Source organism: Grus americana, chromosome 2, assembly GCF_028858705.1.
Source record: "Grus americana isolate bGruAme1 chromosome 2, bGruAme1.mat, whole genome shotgun sequence".
Taxonomy (NCBI): domain Eukaryota; kingdom Metazoa; phylum Chordata; class Aves; order Gruiformes; family Gruidae; genus Grus; species Grus americana.
The window spans coordinates 58,315,281-58,341,835 of record NC_072853.1 but is presented as its reverse complement, the minus strand read 5'-3'; the positions used below and the strand labels follow the sequence as shown (position 1 = coordinate 58,341,835).

Below are 26,555 nucleotides of genomic sequence, written 5' to 3'. Positions count from 1 at the left end.
ATGTTAACTGCTATTACTAAGAACAGTACTATCCCTATTTGCCAAGTGAGAAGTTTTCCAAGACATAGTTTTTCTTGTTTTGGGGCTGGTTTTTTTAATTTGTGGGGGCTGAGGGGAGAGTAGAGTTTCCAGGGCTTTTGTTTGTTTGTGTTCAAAGACCCGGACATCAGTCAGCTTTTTAGGGCATGGTTAAATGCACTCTTAAAACCATTGTAAAATACATTCCAAGAAGTTGTTTCACATCTTTACTTTTTTTTTTTTCCCCCCCAGGAAACAGTATCCTGATTGTGGTTTTCCTTAAAAAAAAAAAAAGCATACTCAAACAAGCCTTGCTTTTATAGACTCACAACTATATTTTGTTTTCCACATAATTAAAGAAATGTTAATTTTCAGGTTGCTGGTGATGGCTTAAGAATTCTCCAGCAATTTTGCTTTTGTAGTATAATTCAATTCTTCTATCCAAAAAGGTAATTCTGAAGAATCCTCTCAGTATTTCCTTCTGTCAAAGAGATCTACACAATGCCAAGGATGTACAGGAAAAAAGTACATATATACACGTACAGGTAAGATGTCATTATTTTTGCATTCCCAGTTTTGCCAGTGCCCAGTACAAAGAGCCTGATTTACAGAAGCACACTCTTTCAACAAAATGCAATTCAGCTGATTGGAAGCTATGGACACACAGCAACTTTGATATTACAGCAAAGCAATCAGGATCTGTTACATTTCAGAGTCAATAAATGAAAAATCCGCATCACAGCTCTGTTTCTGCATACGATACTGGAAAAGGTGGAGGGATTAAAGCGGGCTATTTCTTCAGTTTTGGAAAGAGGACTAATACCTATCCCCAGAACAAAAGTCCATAGAGTGCTTTAAAAACATTATATAAGGATTAGTTACCTGAATGGTAGGAAAATACCTACAATTCAAACTCAAATTAACAACATCATGTTAATTGTTTTAATGTTATTTACCTATGTCTTGATTTCTTCTTTGTGAAACTGAAATAATAATCTATCTTCCAAATAATGAAAAGAGATTAATGCATTTTCCCTCAGATACCAGAGACTTCCTCCTTATTTTTTATAAATACTCAGCTGCCAAATTTACACTGAATACAGAATTACTTGATAAAAATTAGTAGATTGCACACTGACTAGGAAAAATAAAAAGATCAGTTAGCTTCACTGGTACCGGAACTCTGAATAGACAAGTGTTTCCAACTAAAGACTACCAATTCCTTTGGAGGACAGTTAAAAGTAATCCCATCCCCTTGGGTGGAAAAAAAATAGTATTTTTACTCAGCAAACTATTTTTATACACTTTACACACAAGTGAAGTTATGCAACAAGAAAGAACAAGAAGACTTCAAAACACAGCCATAATATCTGTAGATAAAATAGGGAGAAATCCAGTAACACTACTTGAATGCAAGGTTGCTTGATCTGAAGACAGCAGTAAACTTATTTATCACTCTGCCTTCCTCATTCTTGGTGCATCTAAGCACATACCCTGTCATCCTTCATGTTATGTGCAAAGTTAACTCATTAATAAAGAAAAGCATGTCTGTCCTTCAGCAGCAGCCACTGGAAGGGCACAGAAATTTCAACACTCTTGTTTAGTTATACAGAACTCAAGCTCTCACTTTTATCCCTGCTGGCAAACTAGACTTCTGACTTGGGTGTCACCCTGCATGTGTGGCATCTAAAAAGAACCAAAACTCAAGTAAAAGTTAATTCTAACTGCAGGTACATGTTCTTCATCATAGAAGTTTATCTCTGTTAATCTAAATGGAAACTACAGCTAGGGTTACCACTTTATTAAATGAATGCCCACGTTTCTACCTGTATTTCTGATTCACAGTAACTGAGGACTATTTTTTAATTTTTTAGATTAAACTTCCAAATGTTATTTTCTCTGACAAATTCCATAGCCACCTACTCCTATTATAATTTTAAAACAGTCGGTTTCCCAATGAACACAGTTTTCTTTAATATTCCTAATACTAGTTTTTGATCAAGTGTAATCCTATATTAAATACTTCAGTAAAACAATACCTTTCTTCTCAAGTATGGAATAACATTGTGTCAGAATTCTAGACTTAACTACCCAGAGGTATAAACACACTTACCAGTGGAATCTTCTTCTGAGCTTGCAAGAGATGAGAGTTTCTCATTTTCCAAAAAACTTGAAAGGCTATTGCTAAGATGATCACTTGAGATTTCACCTTCAATTAGCTTTTCAGAAGGTTCAGATGGACCAACCTGTGAAAAGCATCCATACAGAAACATTTCTAGGGGTTACTAGCTATTGTATAAATTCAGTTAAAAATAAAAAAACTAATGAGGTTAATAATATTCCAAAACCTCCCCCCCGCCTTTTTTTTTCTCCTACTTATCCCAACATACATTCTAGTTCCAATGGACTTTGCCTGCTAGCTTCCAGAATGGATACATGCAAGAAACACAGGGATCATAAAGGGGAAAGAGAAAAAAAGCATCTGAATGACACCAAACCTTAAAAAAAATCAAAAATAAAATACTGAATCATTGTATTAAAGAGTTTACAGTGGAAAAAATTGTGTCCCCATTTATTAAGCTGCAATTCCAACTCAGAAGTACAAAGACAACTCTCAATAGTTTCCTATGCTGCTAAAACAGTGCTTCTTCAGAAATCGTACACCCAGATCAAGCCTTGGTTGATAATTTCTTCAAATGAGCATACTAAATTACTTATAAAGTAGTAGTTCAGCTGAATCTAGCTAACTGTAAATACTGTATCTTTTATATACCTGAATGATTTTTAAAAACAGCATGATGTAATGTCTGTTTTGGATTTAGTCTTACGTTCCTTGTGATAAAGAGATCATCTTTAACCCATAGCAAAAAAAGCCAAAGCTCAGAAAGTAAAAAATTTGAAAGGGACTTGTATTATCTTTTTCAGATGACAGCCCGTGAGCATTCAACTGCAACTCACTGATCACTGTGGCCCTAGAAAAATCAAATAAAAGAAAACTAAATCAATTTAGTAAATACCAGCTGACACATTAAGGAACACATACCAGACAGCATCTGGCTGCAGCCTGAGGCATATTTTCTATAAGTGCCACAAGATGTCCCATTCCTGTCTGCCTTGTATCTCTGTGCCCATAACTGCCAGCTTCCCTAGCACAGTAGATAAAACCAGCTGAAGCACAGCCCTACCTGTCAATACCTGCAGCTAGTTGATAGCTCTGGGTTAGAGACACACACACAAAAAAAGAGAATACAGAGGCAGCAGAAAGATTGCGTTCTTACAAATGGTGCAGTTTTTAACGTTAAGGACACTGAAGAAGTCATCTGAACTAACTTTCCTCAAAGTAATTAACAAAGTAATTTGTCTACTCCAAAAGCATTCCAAAAAGTTCCTCAAAAGGCTTCTCGCTAAGCTAAACTACAGCTGGGATAAAATGTAAGGTCTTTACATGGATAAAGAACTACAAGACAGCAGAGGCTAGGAGTGAACAACAATTTTCACAACGAAGTGGAGTCATGCTCCCATGATACTAATTATGTTAGATGATCTGCAAAAAGAAGGCAAAGTGAGGCATGACACATTCAGCATGCTAGCACTGTTACAAACTTAAGGGATACACGTCATAAGACAATAAATACAGTTCAATTCCCTCCTTCCTCCTCTCACAGAATTAAGTCTAGTACAAGATTAATATTAAAAAATTTTAATTTCACTGTATTTAGAAAAGGTTTCACCTTGTTATTCTTACTGTCTGGAAGAAAGCATATTCCAGTTGACAAATCTGGAACAAAAGAATGTAGTGTAATCAGTATTTTATTATGGTCTTATGTTATACTACTAAGTGCTAACTGTTCTATAAGATAGCAGACCGAGCCTCTTGAAGGTCTTGGCATACACCACAAAAATAAGATTGAAATATACATGTTATCACAATACCAAAGTTTACATGTTCTTATAACAATGATCAAAAGTATCTGGCAGTAATTAAAAGGGCAGGGCTTCAACAGGGCTAGAACCGTAAAACTTATGCATGACAATTATTGCCTTAAGGATTTCTATAAGGCAGTGCAAAGGAGTAAAGACTCACTTGTTCCTACTTTGTCTAATGCAACCTGGAAGTGTTCTATTACACTGTTGTATTTCACCTATTGGGCCAATTCTTTTTTTGGCTCACTTGTAAGTAGCTTCCACTTGTCTTTGTTATATCCACCTATAACCCAACTGCAAGTCCCACAAGACAGAAAATATTTTAGACATGGACATACAGATTTCAGCAAAAAAGGTTCCTAATTCTTAAATAATAGATGGGAATAAAAGGCATTTTCCAGACTAGAATCCTAAACCTTGAATAAACAACAAGTTAAAATTAATTAACTAAATACAGTCAGGCACTATCAAGTCCAAACACTGGGCAGTCCCAGTCTTCCAAAGCATCAGTTACTGCCACTTCCTCAGGACTACAATAATAAGCGACTGAAGTCAACGCTTCACTGTTAGAAGTGTGTTTTATAAGGGCCCATTTATATTACAAACCATAGTACTTTCTAATTGAACATGTTCTCTATTAAATTATTAACACTTACTTCATGAAAACCTAAGCAAATATTCAGATAAAACTTAGTAAAGGATAATTACTAGAAGTATATATTTACTAAGTATATTTACTGAATTTTAAGAAATGAGCAGAATTTCATTATGGGACTGGCATTAGCAAAAAACCCAAACAAGTTTAATATCAACAGCCACACTTTTAAAATATGTTACAGAATATTATTTTGCTTCTACTACTCTAGTCATACTTCAGAAAAGCATTGTTTTCACAGCAAGTATTCCAAACTACTTTTTCATGCATCATCTCACTAGAAAAGTAGGTTTCCAGCTTCTGTAACTGCAGTTAAAGATCACCTATTATAGGCTGGAACAGGGCAAGAGATGAGACATTAGTTAAAATATAATCTCATAGACTTATATCTACTGAAAGAGAAGGGGTAGAAAACAACTTACATACATTTTTTCCACAAGTTCCAGAAATTAATTCAGATTCCTATTAGCATTCTAATTACAGTATTTTATAGCAAACAGTACTTTCATAAGCTTACTGTCTAGCTTTATAATTTGGGGAGAAATCTAAGAATACAGTGTCAACCACAACCTTTCTCTGTTTTCAGTTTGTTCAAATCAAAGAGATTCTTTTTCAAAACCCATTTACGCTATGCCATTAAACAGTGAAAGGGTCAAGACAAGACATCTATAGCATAAAAAGCTAATTACACTGAGAATAAGTATATAATTTTTCTCAAATTTTAATACCTTCCAATCTTTCAAGTGGCAATACCTCAAGTAAGGTATCTTGACTGCGATTTGAATGCTCAATGACATTCTGATCTTGCTCTCCGTACACTGAATGGGATTCTTTCAAGCTAACAGAAGTTGATTGAGGTTCTTTAACTTGTGTAGCAACTTCCCTAGAAAGAAAAATTATTTCAATGAAAAAAATCACACAGTGAGATATCTAGATCAATATTGGTATACAACATCTCCATACATAAAGATTCAATCAATTCTCCAATTTTAATGCCTTCATCTCTAGGAAGTCAGCTGTTCCCATTAACATAGATTCTACAGACTTATTACCTGTCATTTTATGATAAAGGAATAAATATTAAGATTACAAAGGCTTCAGTTTCGCAATCTAAAGTATGAAACAAATAGTGACATTTAACGTGACATGTGCCTTTCTACTTTTTTTTCTATTTGTTCCTTTCTTTTTCATTTCTGCAAAAAGAGAGAAAAGTATAAGGGGAAAAGGGTCTATTCCACGCAAGTTCCATGATCCATTTGAGGGCAAGTCAAACCCTAGACAAGATTTTCCTAAGGTCACAATATCAGCATGCCTTTTGTAACATTAAATTAGGGCCTAAATCATGAAGAACATAACAACTAATATTTCCCAAGAAGTCAAGCTTCGCATAAGCATTGGCATAACTGGCTAAATTTGCTGAACCTTAGGCCACAAGCTGTAAACTTTCACCTAGATATGTTGAATGTCTGTGGAGGCACTCAGCTCGAGCTGTTATGACCACTGTACCTATCAAATTTATCTCATGAGACTTTAAACCTGAGACTTTGCTGTGGGAAACAGAGGGTGAAAAATTCCATGTAGTTCTGTTAAATAACGGCTTTTATAATTCTGCAGGAAAGTTATTTCTTCACTTCTGGTTTCATAGGAGTTCCACACAGGCAAATAAGCTAATCATGTAAGATGTTAAAATCCACATCAAGTGAACTGAACCATGCTTTTGCTTTAATATTTTAGATATAAAAATAAAACAAACATTTGAAAGTCTAAAATGCAATTATTCCATGATTGTATTTTTTTTACTTGAATACAATTGGCACTGATTCCCTCTCTTAAATCTTATATTCTTTGTTTTTATAGGGACACACTGCCTATACTGCAATTTTATCAGTGAGAAAGACACACATTGCAGTTTCTATCGCAACAATAGGAACACATTTGACCTTGGTTAGAATAACCTATGCAACACCTTCCAATACTTCCGACACTTAGTAAGGCTCTCTAAATTATTTCACTAACACTAGTTATTTCCTAAGAAATAGCAATCACTGAGGATACAAGGAAGCTAAATAAAAATTTATGTTCCTTTCTGTATGCAAACTGCACAATACCTACTTGGAACAGATTTAAATCAGTGCAAACTACTGTTCACGCACACGACTTGAACCAGAAGCATCAGCTTAATTCTAGATTATGTAATGTAAACTTCGTAAATACAATCCAGATTCAAAAAAGTCAATTAATTAATCACACTTAGGAAATTTTTCATTAGTGTGACAAGAAAGCAAAACATCACAGTTAAAAAAAAAAAAAATCACTCTCTAAAGATTCATTCCTCTCATGTACCTGAAGCCCAATTAGTCAATTAAATAGCAGAACACTGTTCATGTAGGGCTGTACGGGCTAAGTGGTAGCTTTGCACAGGATGCTTCCACATAGCCTGCCACTATCCCTCTTCAGAAAACATGGAGGAGCTGGTTTAGTAGGAAAAGCTGGCCAGGCTGCCAAATACTGTAAGCTAACAGGCTAATCCACAGCTAAGCTCTCCAGTTACTGCCATCAAAAGGCCAGTAGTAGAAGCGGCTGCTGAGATGGGCAATTAAATTCTGAAGTACTCCTTCATTAGCTTATAGTACATAGAAATCTACATACTGGTATATGCATTTTAGGACAGAATTAGGTTTTAACTATCATCTCACTTACATGTCATCATGAAAGCTGAGGGCAAATTTCCCCATTGGCTCAGGATCTGACTGACTACTGTGAGGAGATCCTGACAAAGGTGAATGTTTCCCTTCTAAATAGGATGCACAGATATCAGAAAGCCTGTAAAGGTGGGGAGGAAAAACACACAACAGAATCATTCTAACATGCACTTCTCCTGTTCTCCAAAGAATTGGGGAAAAAAAAATATTGATGGCCACTCATTTATAAGTTCAATTATTTGAATATTTTAGCATTTTCTACCCAATCTGTATTTACAGGTACACATATGTACCCAGAATGATCCTCTCCAGTCTTCTGTAGTTCTTTAGAGAAATATCACGTTATCATTCTTAGTGGCTAGTGCTGTTCCATTTGCAACACACACTTCTGGAAAGACAAGGTATAAAAGTCTGATCTTGTTAAGTCACAAGACAAGAGTTAAGTGAGCAAAGTCTTCTAATTGTTACTCTTCGCTCTGCTCCTTGCCGAACAAATCATTATAAATTGTGTTACACTTTAATTCATATCCATAACACTAGTTCTTACACTACCCTTTGTAAAATGAGCCAGATTCAGCTAAGTTAAATGAACAGCTAATAGAGTTAAAAGAAAATACATGTAAAAAATATATTATTCTCTATATGACTTCAAACTCCAGTACACTACGCTGAAGAGTCGAGTTAAAAGAAACTTGATTGTTATCAGTCTAAAAACTAAACTACTCTTTTAAATAGTGATTTTAATAGAAGTATTTCATGAGTTATGAATTTAATGCAGATTTTTCACTGCTAATACAATCCATCCTATGTTTGCTGATTAGTGTGCTACTGATTGGTAAATAGTTTTATCATCTACCAAATAATCTGTCAAAATAATTTTTCCTCTCCAAAGGTAAATATTTCAAACCAACTGATTGGGTTTTGGTATTATTAAGTGGTATAAACTGATAGTCTCACCTGTTGTCACAGCCCGTTTTATTCCTGACGACAGTTGAAGCTGCAACAGGTAAGCCAGGGTTTGAGGAAATAGTAACATTTTCAAAAATGACGCTTGCACTGCTACTCAATGAATGGCCCAAGAAGCTTGGAAATGTCTCATCAGCAATATTTCTGAAGTCTTCCATCATCCTGCACAAGTTGCTTAAAATAGCACTCTGCTTGGCAACACGATCAGCCCTGGTCCAGCAGCATCTGAAAGCAGGAACAGATCAACTACACAGTTACACAAGTCACAGTAACGCTGTCAAAAATACATTACTTACACATCACAGCCAATATTCTTTGGCCACCACCCCGCTTTATCCACAAAAGTGCTTAAAAATTATTTCCAGTCCTCTCCCCCAAGCCTTCTGGGGGGCACAGAATTTTACAGCTCTCTCTAAAAAAGAGCAGCACTCCTGCAAGTTAGAGTACCGGCGCTGCAAGACGTGCCTACCTATATTTAGCCTGTAAAGCCGCTTGGACCAAGACAGCCTTCCTCCATTTCCACAGCAGCGAGCACCTGGGGAGCTACAAACTCCGTGACGCGATCACCTCGGGCTTAGCGGGCTACAGCCTAACACTACTGATCTCAACACGGAAGGCCCGGGCCCTACCCCTCTCAGCATTCCGTGCAGGCACCACCTCCCACCCGTCGCGGCCCGGGAGCGACACGATGGCTCCGCCAGGGAGGGCGACCACCGACACTCTCCGCTGCGCAGGCCGGGACGGGGAGCAGTTCGAAACCAACGACCCCTTTGCCCCAAACGGCAGGAGATCGGTCCTACCCTTCCCGGCGCTGCCGCGGCCAAGACTGAGGGGCCCGGCCCACCCCACCTCCGCCCCGCCGCTACTCGCCTGAGAGGAGAGGGAGGAACCGCGGCCCAACCGCCAAAACTTCAAACCGCCGCTCACCTCCGCACGCACCGTCCCACCCCAGCTGCCCTGCCTTGCCTTTCCCTGCCCGCGCCGCTCCGGCGCGCAGCGCCCCCCAGAGGGCGGGCGGACGGACCCCACCCGCTCACCTGGCACGCGACAGAAACAAGAGCCCGCCGCCACCCCCCGGGGCCAACCCTTGGCGAGAAGCGCGTGCGCAGCTCCGCCGTTCGCCTCTCAAACTTTCCCGAGCCCGCGCGCGCGCTTCGCCCTGCCGCCCGCGGCCCGCCTCGCCCCGTCGCCAGCCAGTGGGCGAGCACCAGGCAGAGCCGGCGATTGGCCGGAGGGGGACGGCAAGGAGGGAAAAAGTTTGAGGGGCAGAGAGAGGGGGATGCTGATTGGGCGAGGGGCGCGCGGCACAGCTCAGCCCCGCCCTCCAGCGGTGTCCCGTTGTCCGTTAGGCGTGGGGGGCGGGGAGAGGGCTCGGAGGGAGAGCGTACGCGGGGACAGGTAGCTTTGCGTTAGCGCTGACTGGGGAGGTCTTCGGAAGGGGACGATGAAATCGTTTATTTCGGGTATTTGCTTACGGACCGGCGAGGTTTGAATCCTGGTGCCGGCGAGTAGCTCGGGGTCTTTCAAGGGAGCGGCGGCCCCTGAGCCACCGCGTCGCCCCTGAGATGTGCCGCCAGTGATGAGGAAAAAGCTTTAGTCGGACTTAGTGACATTTTTTTTTATTTATGTGACAGGCGTTTTTTATAGTACTGACTTTGTTTTCTGTCGTATTGTTGCAATATGAGTCGCTTAGATGAGTTGAGCAATGTGCAGTTTATATACAGTACATGGAAATTTTTATTTCATTTTTGAAGCATAAATGTCACAATTTTTTAAGTAGAAGATGAGAAGGCAGCAGATGCCTTCCAAGCATACATGTATGTCTGTATGACAACTTCAAAAAATCTACATCAAATTCAGTGTTACTCCAGGATGTTTTTACAATGCACTTCTACAATTCCTGGTATGGATATTGCAGAAAGCTACAATGAGAATGAAATTCACATGCTCAACCTCATGGTAAGTTCATACTGTGTTCAAATATGTTCAAAACAAAACCAAACAACAACAACCACACACACACACACACACACAAAAACCAAACAAAAAAACACTACCAAACCCAAAGCCACCTCCTGGATGCTACAAGACCCAAAAACTTCTAGTCCTGGAACTTCAAGCTGAGATACGCTCCAAGCACATAAACAGTATACAGGATAATGCATATCTTCTTTCAGAAGAAAACGGACAGCAGCCTTAAAGTAGCTAGATAAATTTAAAACACTGCAAGTACCTGCTATAATCATCCTTTTCTAAGCCCCTCTGTAACTTCCCTCCCTCCTAGGGGTTCTGCTGATTCAAGGGCCCAGATCCTGCACAGAAGTACAGTTCACAATCTTGAGTCATGAGAGCAAGAGAGATGACTAAAGAGGGAAACATGAGATTGAGGGAGCAGAGATGGACAGCCAAGGATATGGAGTGAAAAGTCCTGATTTGGAGAGACATCAGTGCAAAATGGCAGGCAGGGGGGAGGGCAAGCATTAGCCACAAAACCAGGACACATTCATTTGTTGAAGTCAAAATACTTGGCCAGTCCATTGGAAATGTGACTTGTTTGCACTGAAACCACAACAGCGTGTTTCCGTTAGTAAGAAATGTGACTGGAATTAGTCAGGATATCTAATAATAATACATGTTCAGCACAGAGGAAAATAATGTGACCATGCTGAATTAACTATAAACAAATGCATTAAAAGCTGCAAAAAGTTGTCATTTACTTTATTATTACCATAACTAGTTATTCTGGGCTCCAAAAGAATAATGGAAGCAGAAGAAAAAAATGACAGCAGGAATCTTTCCCTTAGATCTGGCTTATCAAAGATAGTTAAGAATGTAAAGAATTATCTTTGAATATATTTTACACTATTTTTCGTTACGCTGTAGTAATTGAGGTATACCTGACAGACACTGTAGGGTCTCACAGCACAAACTTTTAGCATTGGGAAACAGCAGCATATCTAGACACTGCCACCTTGCTTTTCTTGATGGCTGCTTATGAAGGAGCCTTATTTTTTTTCCTAGTACAAGTGCAGTAAGAAAAAGATCAGTTGCTGTATTGAAGGGAGTGACCTTTTGAAGGGTTAAGACAGAAATTCTGAAAGTGGCTTAAACCTTCAGAAGTATATTCTGCTGCTTCCATACCCAGAAACAGTTTGTTCTGGTTTAGGAATGAATCCCAGTATAATAGTTTTGATTTTTTTTTTTTTTAACAACTCATTCTCCCAGAGGAATAGTGTTACTTCCTATCCTGACTTAAACCTTATTTTCCAATCATAGAATCACAGAATGGTTTGGGTTGGAAGGGACCTTAAAGATCATTTAGTTCCAACTTCCCCACCTGTTGTTTACCATACAAAGGATGGCATGGTTTTATAAAAGTTTACTTTTTGGTAAAAAGGTCTAATTACCTGCTTTTACTAAATTTTTTTTTCCACAGTTCTGTTCCTGCTGGCTGAAAAATGTCAGCAGCCGACCTCCACACATGATCAGCAAGCACTCTGTAACACCATTGTTACCTCTCATGTTTTTTTAGTAAATTAAAACTAGATTCCTCAGAGACAAATCAAGAAACAAATGTGATCTACGAGAAAAAATATAGTATGTGAGCAAATAAAGTTTTCAGAATACAAGTAAAACTCACAGGAACTTGCTATTGTTTTGGAAGACTGCAGGTTGCCCTCTCCTTCATATACTAGTGGTCTAGTCCAGGAAGTAGCAGAAGGCCCTTTTGAAGCACACTGAAATACACTATTGCACTTTGCATTTCTGCTGCACAGAGCTCACTTTTATCTCCCCACCTCTCCCCGCCAAGATCTGCAGAACGAGCTCAGGCAATTACATCCTATACAGTAATGCTACTCCCTAGCAATACCATGTAGTCATTGTCCAGTTTTATCCCCTCACCTGTCTCACACCAGCCAAAGCATGCTGATCCACAGCAACAATGTTCCTGTGCTGACACACCAAAAAAGGAGACTTTTAAGTCAGTACAATTTCTTCAAAATGTCCTAAGTGAATTATTCAATCATTGAAAAAGAATTATGACATAATTTGAAATCCAATTCTAGTAGTCTTTGCAGACCTTCAACATACCCATGAGAAAAGTCAGAGCACACCCTGTGGCAGAAAAATTTAATATGCAACTGCACATCCAGAACACAACTTCACAAAAGCAAAGCGATGACAACAGACACCTGAATCAAAAAGCTCCTTGATCAGGAGCCTGTTAAAAAACCCAAGCCTATTACAAGAAAAAACATACTAATACAGACCTTTTAGAGTAAGTTTATTAGTCAACCACAATTATAAAATTTAAATATTTATACAGCAAGATGGAAAATTCTTAACTAACCAAACACTCCAAACTATTTTGCTGCAGTATACACAGGAATGGTTTTGTTTCTTTTGAGTTGATCTAATATCATCCTTTAGTTACTCGATAACTTCTTGAAGGCATGTTTAATTTTGAGAATATATTTCACATCTGTCAGTGCAATATACAAAAAGAAAAAAAATTCAAGACCATACTAAACTTATTCAAAAAATAAAAGAAAAAAAGGACAGGCACATTTAAGTCAGCTACTCCGTAAATAGCTCATGGTTAATATTGTTTGTATGTGTTGCCGTAGTACAAATAGTACAGATTAAAATGTTCCTTTGATACACAAACATAAATAACATGTTCCAAATGTCATCGTTTGTTTTGCAAAACATGCATGAAGTTCCCAAATTTTTTAAAATCTTCTGTTTGAGAGAAGAAACACAAAGGCAGCCAGAAATGGAAGCATTCACAAACACCAGAATAAGGCCCTTCAGAGTTTATTTAAAGTAACATGTTAAACCCCTTCATTCTCAGGTAATAGATTAAGAGGCCGAGATACACATCGTCTGCGAGGGTGAGGATACTGGAGGTTGGCAGTGTCAGCATCGCAAGAGTGCTCTATCAGAGGAGGAGGAGGAAGGAGCTGGGCGTGACTGGACCATCTTGATCCAGCCCGTGGGGAATCCAGAGGGGGAAAGAAATACCTGAAACAATTAAGAAAAGAACAAAACACCAAAACAAAACAAAACAAAAAATCAAACCAAAACAAAAAAACACAAAAACAAAACAAAACAAGAAAAAGAGAAAGGTAGTAAATACAAGGAGAACCAAAGGGGAGAAAGACATGCTGGAAAAAAAAAAAGGCTTTAGTATATCCATGCCAAAACCAATAGAACATAATAGCAGAAATCAGGGCTTTTAATTCAAAACAAGACAAATCTGGAAACTGTTCTTTAAAGGAAAATAATACAGTCTTTTCCACTGGAATTCATAGAAAATAATACCGTAGTAATAATAATGCTAGCATACATTTTAACAAAAGAACAGATTGCTTTGGAAATCAAAAGGATGTGGTAGCACAGCTATTAACAGGCTTTCATTCTCCCAGAATTCCTGTGATTTGTTAACAGAGCTTTTAGTAACGCTTCATTTGCAACACAAAATATACATTAAATATTATCTCAGTACATTTTCTGCATATGCATCTAATTCAGATTAATTTAACAGGACTTCTAGAATAGACGTAAAAACATCATTGTTTTTACAATACTTTGAATTTAATAATATACATTGACAGAAAATAATTACTTTCAGTGAAATACAGTCTTTGTATGTATTTACAGATTTCTGCAAAATCCTCAGAGTAAATTAAGATTCCTGGTGAATGCAAGACTCAGAATTATGCAATTTCATGTCATTTTTCTGCTTTTTTTATTAGAACTTACCCGTAATACTTGTGCATTTTAGTATAACTATATTAGATACCTACAGATGTTTTCTGTCTTGTTTACAGTTCTGTGGACTTACATAAAGGAACAGCTATACGGTTAGTGAAATTATGGGACAATTCACAACAAGCTGCATTTTGGTTTCAATCTCTGTATGGCTCAAGTGTTTGCATTTTTTAGAATACTATGCTTAGAGAATTTTAGATACTCCATGGAATTACCATAGGTATGTACAAGTACGTAACAGAAAAAGTACTTCTCTTAGGATGAAGAAGGTATGATAGTACTTACAAAACATTTATTTGAAGTCATATTAAGGTATAAATGAAGCAATACCAAACTATTAAAAGCTACCATCTGTACAATTGTCAAAACACAGTTTTCTTACTCCTTTAAAACTAACAGTTTCATATATTACAAAGCAGTTACAAACTTGTGATGTTTAGGAATCTTAACCAAATGCTGAACACTATGAAATGCAAAACAAGTTAGTTATCAAAACAATTTTAATGAAAATTATTTTAATGGTCATTTCCGTCCTCCCATCCCAATCAAGGACAAAAAAAATCTCCTTTTTAGTCATGAATTAGTCTTTTAATTTGACAAACTTTCAAAAAAAAAAAAAAGGTTTGATGGAAGTTTTGGGGTTTGAGTGGTTGGTTGTGGTTTTTTCCAAACAAGAAGCCTCTCCAAGTATTTTTCTATCAGGAGTTCCAACAGTATCAAACTGCGCAGGCTAGTACAAAACACAAACACAACGTGTTTTAAAAAGATTTTTGAATAGCATTTAGTAGTTAGCAGGCTGCTGGTGTCTTGGGAGAGGTCAAACGGCGTTGGGGAGGGGAAAAAGGAGTTCGTTTTCCATTCCTGTGTGCATGCAACAAGCAGCAAAACACCAAAGTTACTCCAGTTAGCTTGGTATCAGCTCTGCTTTCTGTTAAAAAGGACATAATACAAATGGAGAATGGAAATTGTATCATACACAATTGTATCAACATAACAATATAGCCCTACTGACTTATTTTCCAACAATCTACATCATCCATTCTGAAACTATTTTGATTACAAGTCCTGTTTGGTGATGGTGCTTTAACAAAGTTTTCCAGGTCTGCCTATGCTTTAGCAGTTTTAAATGTTTAAACGTATAGACACTGAAAGATAGCATCTACAGTCACAGACAAAATAAATTCTGTGTAGCATACCAATTTAGTCAAATGTCAGTACATAAATCTTTATTTTAAGTGTTAATACACTAAAACAAAAGTTAGCAACTGTGCTTATGCAATTCAAGCCAATGCAATTGCAAAAGAAAACATGTTAAGTGCATCTTTTTTATGGGAAGGCTGAATCCTAGGACAAGACACCATATACTTTGAAATTCCACAGCCACGGACTTAATTCTGTAACAAAACGTTAATTCCAAATTGGAGCCAATTAAAAAACAAACAAACAAACAAACACAAACCAAAAAAAACCCCACCAACTTTCAAAATACAGAGCAATGGAGGGAGTCTAAAGTAATGCTAGAAGTTTCACAATGGCTTACTACCGACTTCATGGAGAGAAGAACACCCAATAGGGTAGGGTAGTCTTGCTGGCAGCAGCACAGTCTTAGATAAGGAGATTATGAAACCATGCCCTGTGCTAACGTGGTATAAAATAGCCTATATCTTCCTATAGGATCCCAAGCAAATACAGTTGTATAGCTTTGGATATCATTTTTCCAAGTCAGGACTGCATTTCAGTTATTTTTTTGCTACACTGTAAGTAGCACCTGGAACTAGATGACCAATGTAATTTTGGTCTCCTTTCTCGCTGGAGACTTGGCCCATTATCACCTCTCGCTCTCCCATTTATCTTGTGAGGAAAACATGAAAGCCCTTCTCTGTTCAAGGCAGCTAGGGGTCTGGAAGCCAGAACTGCTATTCAGGATTGACTGCTGAAGATCGGGCGAAGGCTACTCTCCCAAGGATTGGCATAGTACTTTACAGATGAAAAAAGCTGTATTAGTAACTGCACATGGATGGAAATGGAGGCTATCCCAAGGCATTTCAAACAAAAAATAAAGGTGGCCACAAAACTTGGAAGCTGCTGCTGTAGAATTCGGCCACTCTAGTCCTTACATAGGACACATCCTGTAAAGTTGATTGTATGTGCTCCACCACACAAATGCAGGGCTCCACATATTTCTAGATTTCAGCATGCACAAATTAAAATGGTTTTCAGAAGAGGCAGTTAAATTTACTGACTAAACAGCAATTATTACAGGATAAAAACATAACAGAGAAAGCAAATTAATCTGCAATAAGAATGCCATATGAGGAAGATTTAAATAAACTAAAGTTTTATTCAATTAATGTTACAAGTGCAAAAATGCAAGTAAACTAACACTAGTATATGATTGTTGAAACCATACATTATGAACTATCTTTTCTTCCTTTCTGCTATATTATCCCAGTGAAAACCAGAATTTCTGGCTGATACTTGCTTCGCTTTTAAACATGTAAAACAAAAGGGCCGTTAGTTATGCTGCAGTATGATGAAGTTTCTCCCTCGTTGAAACTATTTCAGAAAAGTTATTTTTAAAAATGTGAAAGGACTAAAAGTGAAAACAGTTGTTTACATTGCTTATTTATATAGAATGCTTCAGCATGGCTTATAGTTTTGTTTTCCTCATAACACTGGCATAACAGACACCATCACAGGGCAAAACTAGAATAGTTTGTAGAAGTATTCATACAATAAATTAAATTGCATTAAAAAAAACCAACCCAAACATGAAAACTAAGTGAAATTAAAAGAATTCAGAGAAGTGACTATTTACTGAAATTCAGTCTCTCTACTAGTTAACCTACCTGCTGGCAGATGATCCATTTAGTGAATTCTGTAGACTTGTATTAGCTGAACCTAAAGAGGCATTAAAAATTCCCTGCTGAGAACTACCATTCACTGGACTCCCATTACCTTTCAGTATACCAGTACACTTCCAGTTGTCCATGTAATTAGCTGCAAATATAGATACATAAAAAACGGTTAGTTTCTCTTCTGAAACTCAGCTTGTGATACAACTATGACGTTTCAGCTGCTACACACCTAGTGTGAATTAGAATTAAACTTCAATATCAATATATAAATTCCAAAGGTCCTTTAGCTCTCTATATTCTCTGCTTATCCACAATTTAAAATTCAGTTTTGTTCAGTAGCAAGAGTGAGTTTCCTTTATTAAAATACTGAGAAACAAATGAGAATGGATGAGGAAACTGCCACTGGTTTTATTTTGTTGTTGTTGCTTTTGAAAATTTAAACAGGAAAAAAGCCAGTTTGCCTGAACATTGTGGCTGAATGGAGATCTTGTAGTTTTGGCCGCAGGCAAAAGCATAATGCAGTACATATGTTAATTTTTAAAATGACAACTTTACATAGCTGTAGTCTGGTCAAACGATTTGAGGGTATAGTAACAACTATTCACAGCAGCCTCAATCATGCAAGTGTTCCAGCACAGAAAGTTATTTCCTTTTTCTGAAATGTAAATAGAAATATAAAAATCTATCATTCACAAATCTAAACTGAACTTTTACTCCAAAATTATTTTTGAGTAAAATTTCTGAACTATATTCAGCATACTACAAAGCTAATGTATTTCAGGTGGGTGACCTTACCCTTCCAGAGCCTAACACAGCCATCATCACCAGAGGAGGCCAGCACTGTGCCTGTAATATTCCAGCTCACTCGCCACACCTGGGAGTTGTGATTATCAAACTGTGCCACAATATGAATTTCAAATTTTGTTAATCCTCCAGATGAAGTCAATTCTTTCCTGTTTAAGAGAAAAGTGACAATTCCGCACACAACTGTTCAAAGGTCTGGGCTTGAACATGCTGACAAAAAAAAAAAAAAAAAAGACTACATCTTTCAGTGAGTTTATATAACAATTGTTACTAGATTAGGAGAATTAACAGTTATTCAGACAAAATTATAGACTTGCTCACAATCTTGTAACCTTAAAAATCAGGCTGCTAAAAACAATCCCACATACATTGGGTTTTTTTGCTTTTGCTTCATAGATACTATTAAAATAAGACTATTCAGTATGCACCACATCATAATGAACTATCTTCCTTTTAAGCTCACCTTAGAGGTTTTAGTGTGAAAATTCGTACATCTTTGGTTGCTACAGCTAAGATGTGGAAGGATCTTCCCAGATTTGGAGCAAATGCAATATCATGTACAGGATCTGTGACTGTCATCAGAGCTTCTGCTTTTGCATATTTCCTGTACAGCATAAGAAATTAACCTTTAATGCCATCAAAATTGCCAGTAATGCAAATTACATAAACCAGACATAGTGGACCACGGAAAAAAGGGTTAGTATACACAATGTGACTTGCAAAAGTATTTTTTTTTTCTTAACATAGATTCAATAAGTAATAATTACAAGCTGATTTCTTCAGAAATGGAATACATCAGATACAGTAATGACTAACAACAGTATGCTAAATCATACAACAAAGCAAGGATTCCAGTACAAAGAACACTTTTGTCTACAGTTGGAAAAGGGAAATAAAAAGATTCTTCGATTCAGAAATCTAAAAGGAATTTGTGTCTCAGTAACTTACTAAATTTCCTGTGCTTGTAAGCAGACCGCTATCTGCCTCCTCCCTTGTATGATAAACAAGCATTCCATTTTCTTATTTACTATCAGCTAAGTTACAACAACTTTTCTTTATTGCTAATGCACAGAGAACATCGTCTGAAGCTAGGCATTAATCCACAAAACACCTTGGCTCCTTTCCCACACCAATCACCCTGAATGAAACACAAGTTCTCTGCCATCATTTAATTGAAAGTGGTTGTATGTACACTTCCTCGCTTTTTCTGGTTCTGAATTCTTAATTGTACACACTGAACTTTCACAGAACACTAGTAATTCACAGGACTTTCTGTCATAAACATGCTTTTAAAAGCATTTTAAGGTTGCCTTGAGCAAAACAGTGCCCAGTGCAACACAATTCAAATTTCAACTTTGACCTATTAATTCCTTGTGCAAAATTAAGCATATAAATTAGTAGAAGCAGAAACAACAATTCTCCCTTTAAAATGCTGGTAAGAACACTGGCATTTCTGCACTGAGATAGAACAAAATTATCAATATTGTGTCTGTTAACATCAGTTACCATTCTGACATCTCCCTCTCCCCATCAAGTGGCTCAGAGACAGAATTACAGTATTGTTATTTACTACTCCTCTCTACATCTAATGACAGGAAGAAAAGGCCATGTATTACAAAGTACTTTAAGATTCCACAAATCTTATATATTGTCATTTAGCATACCTGGTATTTTCATTATATTCATAAATTTGAACCTTAGCCAATATATTTGGACTGTTGTCATCACTTCCTACAGCTATCATTGGAGAATGCGCTCGAGAGCTAAAAGGTGAAAATAAATACCGTTATATTTACAAATGATTCCACAGACAGTACACCAAGCCATTTTTTAAATTTCAGACACATTATCTATAAAGAAAATAAAACAATAACAAAATAATATCACAAGGGGAAAAATCACCAGGAAACATGAGTGCTATTCACAGTTACTGGTACAATCTCCACTGTGTTGTTGTGAAAGCCTACTTTGTACACCTACTAAGGTAAAAACATTAGGAAACATTATTTGGCAATTTAAGATGATGCTCCCAGAGAGCAGGATTGATTTTACATAGGCATCTGCAGTCAAGTATTTGCCACAAGTTCCATGGCAGAGCCTGCATTCTTTGCAGTACTTTTAATGCCTGATTTAGTGGATTTAATTCAGGTTTTGGAAGATAGATTACAAAAGCTAAATGTAGATGAGTTCTAGTATTTAAATCAACTTTTAACCCCATCCCATGCATTAAAGTGAAAGCCCGTCCTCTGAACCTCTGGCACGGACTACTACTAATGAACAGAAGAATAACTGGATCAGCAGGACACAGACCACTACAACTGTAGGGAAAGCCATTAAGTGTTTCTGGACAAACAGAAACCAAAATAGTTCAGCCCTGAATGGTTTTTCCCTTCCTGTTATTGCTGGGGGAGGATGCGAGATGGGAATTGAAGGAGAACCTCTACTTGTTCTTCTGGGTAGGGACTACCCAACCAAACTCCTCTCTGATTCCTTCCTGTTCAAGAAAGTTAGGTATGTCATTGAGCCCCTGAGGATATAACTAAAAAAACAACTCTTAGGCTTTGTATTTGCGCTAGCAAGACTCTTGTGGTTCCTAGTACACTGTCACACTGGCAAGGGTGCGTGTCCTTGTTGTCGAAATTATTACCTATTGCAACACCTTTCTAAGGAAAGAAGAGACAGGAATTGTCCCTTTATAAAAACACTTTATCTTAAGAAAATCCCAGTTAAGTTTTGTGAGATAAACAAAGATCACTCTGTGGCTCTTTAGCTCATTACTTGCTAAAAATAATGAAGCTGGGAATGTTTCCTCACAGAGCACAGGAGGACTTTTTGTAACACTTCCCTGGCTCTGCAAAACTTGCTTTATCGAAATAAATGTTAGCAGCTTTCTTTCAGATCTGAGTAATGTACACTCAATCTTTTCCATGCATGTTTTAGGATTTATTCTACAAAATTTCAGAACTAACTCTTTGGATCTTCTGCTTAAACAGTCATAAAGCAAAACCTACAGTTTTAATAACATACCTTGAAGGATTCCAAGAAATACAACTGCAGCTTAGCTTACATGAGATTTCATGCTGCAGTGACCACTGACTGAGATTCATCACATCTGGAGCTTCATAAATCCTTACAACTCCGTCTGCTGAACAGGTTGCTAACATAAGACCCATATGCTTGGGAGCAAACTTCACATCTGTAACTGATGTCCTACTGTCTACTAGAGTGGTCCTCTTTACCTGCAAAGAAAGGCAGAAATTCTTGAAGGAAATGCTAGAAATTTCTATCAAAAATTTATTCCCTGAGGAAGGCTAACAAAAGTCTGACAACACCATTTCATAGGATCACTTACCTCTTCCATCAAAAACTAAAAAAAACCCAACAAAAAAACAAAAAACAAACCCAAAAACTTTATACACCAATGAATTGGAGAAATGACATATCATTGCACTGATGCAATCTCAAGCATCAAGAGAAACTCACAGTGGTACCAAAGTTCTGATACCCAAAAGAGTTGTTTAGATTATGCTCTTCAGAAGAAAAAAAAAAAGAAGAAAAAACACCAAACAAAACCACCACGTAATGTAAGCATAAAATACAAGAGTATTGGCCACAGGCAGTTTGAAGCTGTCCATTCATACTGGTGACCATATTTAATGCTGGTGACAATGTCTAGCAACGCCACTTTCTAATTTCAGTGCTGCTGAAGTTTACTGTGAAGCATTTTCCAACAGAAGCATCAAAACCCCTACCAGTATTTTCTGGGTGCCAAAGGCCCTGACAACCCAGCTCTTCACAATTATGTATTTTAATGTTAGAAAACTTTAGTAGAAAGTAGAAAACTGCAGATATTTTAGCAATCTAAAACAAAATACAACATTAGAGGCAGGAATACTATACTGAGTTATATAAGATTACACATGAAGAATAGCTGCAAAATAATCTGTTTAGATCTAAAATTCCCTTGATGAAATGCTACCCAGAAAGTCACTTCAGAGCAAACTATTTTCCCCCCCAAAACCTGATCTGTTGTTTGAAAGATGAAAACAAACAGCATGAGACAGTTTCAAATGAGATTTTGTCACAGAAGAAAAAAGCCACAACTTTAATTCTAGCATAGATTGGAATTCATATCTACAGGCTGTTTGCCAGGGAACATGTTACTAAGAAACACCAATAGTAGTGACACTAATTGGCCTGAATGTTGCCATTCAGCTGTTTTATCCAAATGCTTTAAAAATGCTCTTGCTATATTGGAATATTGCCACAAAGTAACAAAACACAGGCAAAATCTTTATATTGACAGGAGAAACCAGGGTGTTTTCTCTGTTTCAGGAATAGAAAATATGTTGCTAAACCAGAAATGTCTAGTAAATTGGTATTTATAATAATTTTCCTGTTCAGTCTTCCATTTAATTCTGGAATTTAAACAGTTTAAAGCTTCAGTCCATTACGATAACCAAACAAATCAATGAAGCATAGTAAATCTATTTATATGAGAACATATAGAAACTGTAATTAATGTGTTAAAGTCTCACCCAGTGACTCTGGCCTCGGAGTTTATCATTTGACTCTCCCACTATTTCTTCCCATACAGCTGCTGTTCTATCAAAGGAGCAGGAAGCCAGGACCTGCCCAAATTCAGGATGGGCCCACGTCACACGCCACACAGATCCACTATGTGTCTGCAAGATAACACCAAAACAGTATAGAGAAACATACTTAGTGTATTAGTCCAAGTGATAATACGTTTTCATGACATTCTGCAGAAGCAGAAGTAAATTCTAGGAAGTCATAAGGCTATTCCTTTGAAACCCATGTTCTTCTATTAAGCTCAAAGTTACACAGCAGCGGTTGCATTTGCTTATTCCTATAAGCACTGCAAAGTTTTGTTGCTATTAGTTAACGGTTAAAAGGCAATTATTACAAGTGTATTTCAAGGCATTATTTATTACTGCTTTAAACTGTAAGTTCCAAGCTAAGATTCTACCTTGACACAAAAAGTACAGGTTTGTTTTCAATTTTCAGCCATTACCATGCTCAGTTCTAGCTTGCCTGTACTTTTCCAAAGTATATGCAGAGTATTACTTATCTTCTCCTTTTTCGCATGAAACTCTTCTTTCATACCTAGTCAACCCTTCTTTTTTTTAAGAGAAGGGGAATTCAAAAGCTTCACTTGCATTTCCATTTACAGGGATTATTGTGTTGTGGTCCTATTAAATGCAAGTTTAAGGACAATTCAGAAGCTGAATGCGCTAATTATCCAGATGAAGCAGAGTCTCTACATGACACAGTTCTCAGAAAGGTTTTTGGAAAAAAAAAGAGGTCAGATGTTGTAACAATCAATAGCCAGACTTCTTCCTTTTTCTTTTTTTTTTCTTCTTTTTTAAGTCTTACAATATGCAAAAAGGAAATACTCAATTACAATGAAGGTACTGTTTTCCAACTCCCTAAACACCAGTTACTGCTATGCTTACTGATAACAAAGTCTGCCAACATAACTAAGTTCTAATAATATAAGACTGCACACTAGCCTCTGCTTTAAGCGACAGGCCTTAGACATGTTTTATAAAAGCAGAGAAGTATTTTAACATAAGCAATACAGGATCTACAGCAAACCAAAAGTATTTCTACTCTACAAGTCAGCAAAAACTAAGTATGTGTGCTGGTTTCAGCTGAGATAGAGTTAATTTTCTTCACAGTAGCTAGTATGGGGCTATGTTTTGGATTGGTGCTGAAAACAGTGTTGATAACACAGGGATGTTTTTGTTACTGCTGAGCAGTGCTGACACAGAGCCAAGGCCTTTGCTGCTTCTCACACCCAGTAGTGTAGGCTGGGGGTGCACAAGGAGTTGGGAGGGGACACAGCCGGGACAGGTGACGCCAACTGACCAAAGGGATATTTCATGCCATATGACTTCATGCTCAGCTTATAAGGGGTTTGGAGAAGAGGAAGGAGGGGGGTGGCGGTGTTTGGAGTGATGCCATCTGTCTTCCCAAGTAACCATTAGGTGTGATGGAGCCCTGCTTTCCTGGAGATGGCTGCACACCTGCCTGCCCATGGGAAGCAGTGAATGGATTCCTTGCTTTGCTTTGCTTGCATGCACAGCTTTTGCTTTACCTATTAAACTGTCTTTATCTCAACTCACGAGTTTTCTCACTTTTACTCTTCCGATTCTCTCCCCCATCCCACCGGGGGAGAGTGAGCGAGCGGCTGTGTGGAGCTTAGCTGCCGGCTGGGGCAAAACCACAACAGTATGTTTCTTCAAAAACAAAGGAGAAATTATGGTTATAACTGTGTAATTTTTATAAATACAAACCTTCCAGCTGGCAGTGCAATGCCAATCCCCGTTTTCACTTTTGTCCCAGACCTATTGAGAAATCAAAATACAATCATACAATTTGTATATAAAGCTTACTAAGTTGTACTACAAACCACAGCCGTTAAAAAAAAATAATACACATCCTGGTTTACTTGTAGAAGACAAATTATTACAATTCTCAACACTTCATTCACGTTGTTCCATGAATACACTACTCAGTTTCTCTCTAGAGCCCCCATGGTCCTCACCATGGCACGTGCTCAGATCTGGTTGCAAAACCCCGATGTGGCTCCTGGCAATCATCCCAAAGGCAGAGCAGGACAGCATAAAGAAAATCAAGCTAGTGGGGGAACAGATCTTGTTTCTGTTTCTAATATTTCTGCCTTGGTTTATTACCACACACAAGTCACGTAACCTTCCTTTCCCTTGATTTCCCATCTTTATCATCTTTGTAACTTTATTCCTGAAAAACTGTGAAGGAAGTCATGAATGTAACCGGATGAAAGACACCTCTAGGAGCCTGGCGTCCACTCCGGTTTGTCACTCAGTCACTACAGAACTTCATTGAAAGTCACCTCACCTTTGCCATTCTGGATCTCATAATACAACCTTGGTTGTTACCATCACAGCCCAACTCTGTAAATTCTCCCCAATGAACGTTCTGCAGGGCCCACCTCGGGAGAACAGCACCTACGCCAGATATACCACTGCTGTTTTACAAGTGGTGCAAAACTCTGGTTAGAGTAAAACTTCTCAAGACAGTCTCATAAAGGATACTGTTATGATTGGAAAGTACCATTACATTGCTAAAGAACATAGGTTTTGAGTTCTACCTAACTCTTAGCATCTTTCTTAAGAACATTCTTTTTAGCCTACAAGTCTTACATAGTCTGTCCAGACCAACGACTCACCTGGTTTTGGCCCACTTTTTGGGGGATGGGGGTTTTTGTTGTTCTTTTTTTGTCTGCTCTCTTGTTTTTAAGCCTGATTTCCCACTTGACATAGCCTTCTATGGAAAAGCAATTTTCTCAACCATTTACCTAACAAAATATATGACTGCTCTCTGCAAATTACATTTCTTAAATCTAACCATGCAACTCCTTAATTTTTATGTCTTCTCACTATGTGCAAAAAAACTGAAAAAGCAATTAACTTTTCACTTATTATTATTTTTATTTCCTCTAAAGGGATGTAAAATTAAGGTTTCTGGTAATTTACAGTTCCCCTAATCTTCCAAAGCACACGCAGAACATTTCAGCTTTTTGCTTATCGGCACTTCATTATGAAACAGCAGCTTCTTCCCTCAGTACCCCTTAAATACAGATTTTCAGTTGAATCAACAAAACAAGCAACACTGCTGTAGCCACAGCGGTTTAAGGATATTTTCCCAGCTGCAGCAATGGGTCAAAAAAGTTGTATTTTTATATGCGTTTGTGTACACGCGCATGTAGACACGACGTGGACTATGCGTGAACGCATCCTGCCTCCGCAGCCCCCGCCGCTGCAGCCCGATACCGCACGCGTTTCGCTACGGGCCGCAGCCGGGACCGTCCGCGGAATGCGCCCACGGCAGCGCCCCGCGGACACGGCGGGATGCGGGAGCCGAGCGCGGCCCTTCGCTCCCCGGCCCCAGTGGGGCACGGCGGAACGGAGAGGAACGGGCCCCTCCCGCCCGGAGGCCCGGGCCCGCCGCAAGGGGAAAAGCTGCGCCCTGGCCCGGCCCCGCCACCCCGGTGAGCGCGGGGCGCTGCTCCGCCCGGCAACCCGGTAGGCCGCGCACCGCCGGTGCCGCGCTACCGCCGGCAGACACCGCGACACCCTCCCGAGCACAAGGCCCGGAGGCTCTCTCTCACTTTGACGCTCTGGTCGCTGGAGCAGGTCGCCATGCGCCGCCCGTGGAAGTCGAAGGAGACATCGTGGATGAGATCGCGGTGATCCGCCGCGATGCTGCGCGCCACGAACATCGCGCGCGGCGCAGCCGCCACGCTCCCGTCTGCGTACCCGCCCGCTCGCCCGGCCCAGGCGCGCACCCCCCCTCACGCGGCAGGGCGGGGCAACGGCCCGCCGCCGGGTCGCGCGCAGCCGCCAGAACCCGCCGCGCCCCCTCGCTAGTTCGCGCGTGCGCGCCCCTTTGCACCCCCGAGCCGAGTGTGGTTGGGCAGCACGGCAACGCGCGCGCGCTTCGCCGCTGCTGAGCGGAGGGAGGAGCGGCGCCTCGTGCTCGGCCGTTGTTGCGCCCAGCTCCTCTGGGAGGTTGAGGCGGGCGGGGCAGGGGCTGCCCTGGTTCCCAGCCCAGGCCCTGGGGGCTGCTCCCCCCTCGGGTGCGTTGCGTTGAGCGCTGCGGGCGCGGCCCGTCCACCCGGGCGGCCTCCTGCTCTGCTCTGGAAACAGCGCCGGTGCGCGTGGCAGAAGCTCCGGGCCGCGTTGCCGAGCGAACCGACGTGACTTCGAATAGTGAATCTCGTATGAAAGAGCAAAGCGGTTGCCACCGAGTGCGAGCTGACCGGATGAGGTCGGGCACGGCTAGCAG

At 39.1% G+C, this 26,555-nt stretch overlaps 1 protein-coding gene across 1 annotated transcript in view; it reads right to left on the bottom strand.

Moving 5' to 3' along the window:
• The window catches only part of CEP192 (centrosomal protein 192), a 94,686-nt gene extending 68,547 nt beyond the window's left edge, over window positions 1-26,139 (bottom strand). Inside the window, exons 1-16 of the mRNA XM_054814184.1 lie at window positions 25,879-26,139; window positions 24,023-24,073; window positions 22,241-22,387; window positions 20,730-20,941; window positions 19,367-19,465; window positions 18,166-18,306; window positions 17,694-17,851; window positions 16,890-17,040; window positions 13,107-13,290; window positions 12,169-12,219; window positions 9,303-9,547; window positions 8,257-8,490; window positions 7,298-7,420; window positions 5,326-5,480; window positions 3,750-3,796; window positions 2,132-2,264 (exon numbers count right to left, since the gene is read on the bottom strand). Of these exons, the coding sequence (XP_054670159.1) occupies window positions 2,132-2,264; window positions 3,750-3,796; window positions 5,326-5,480; window positions 7,298-7,420; window positions 8,257-8,490; window positions 9,303-9,547; window positions 12,169-12,219; window positions 13,107-13,290; window positions 16,890-17,040; window positions 17,694-17,851; window positions 18,166-18,306; window positions 19,367-19,465; window positions 20,730-20,941; window positions 22,241-22,387; window positions 24,023-24,073; window positions 25,879-25,989 (2,242 nt within the window). The 5' untranslated portion in view covers window positions 25,990-26,139. The remainder of the gene's footprint in view (window positions 1-2,131; window positions 2,265-3,749; window positions 3,797-5,325; window positions 5,481-7,297; window positions 7,421-8,256; window positions 8,491-9,302; window positions 9,548-12,168; window positions 12,220-13,106; window positions 13,291-16,889; window positions 17,041-17,693; window positions 17,852-18,165; window positions 18,307-19,366; window positions 19,466-20,729; window positions 20,942-22,240; window positions 22,388-24,022; window positions 24,074-25,878) is intronic.
• Between the last annotated feature and the right edge of the window lie 416 nt (window positions 26,140-26,555).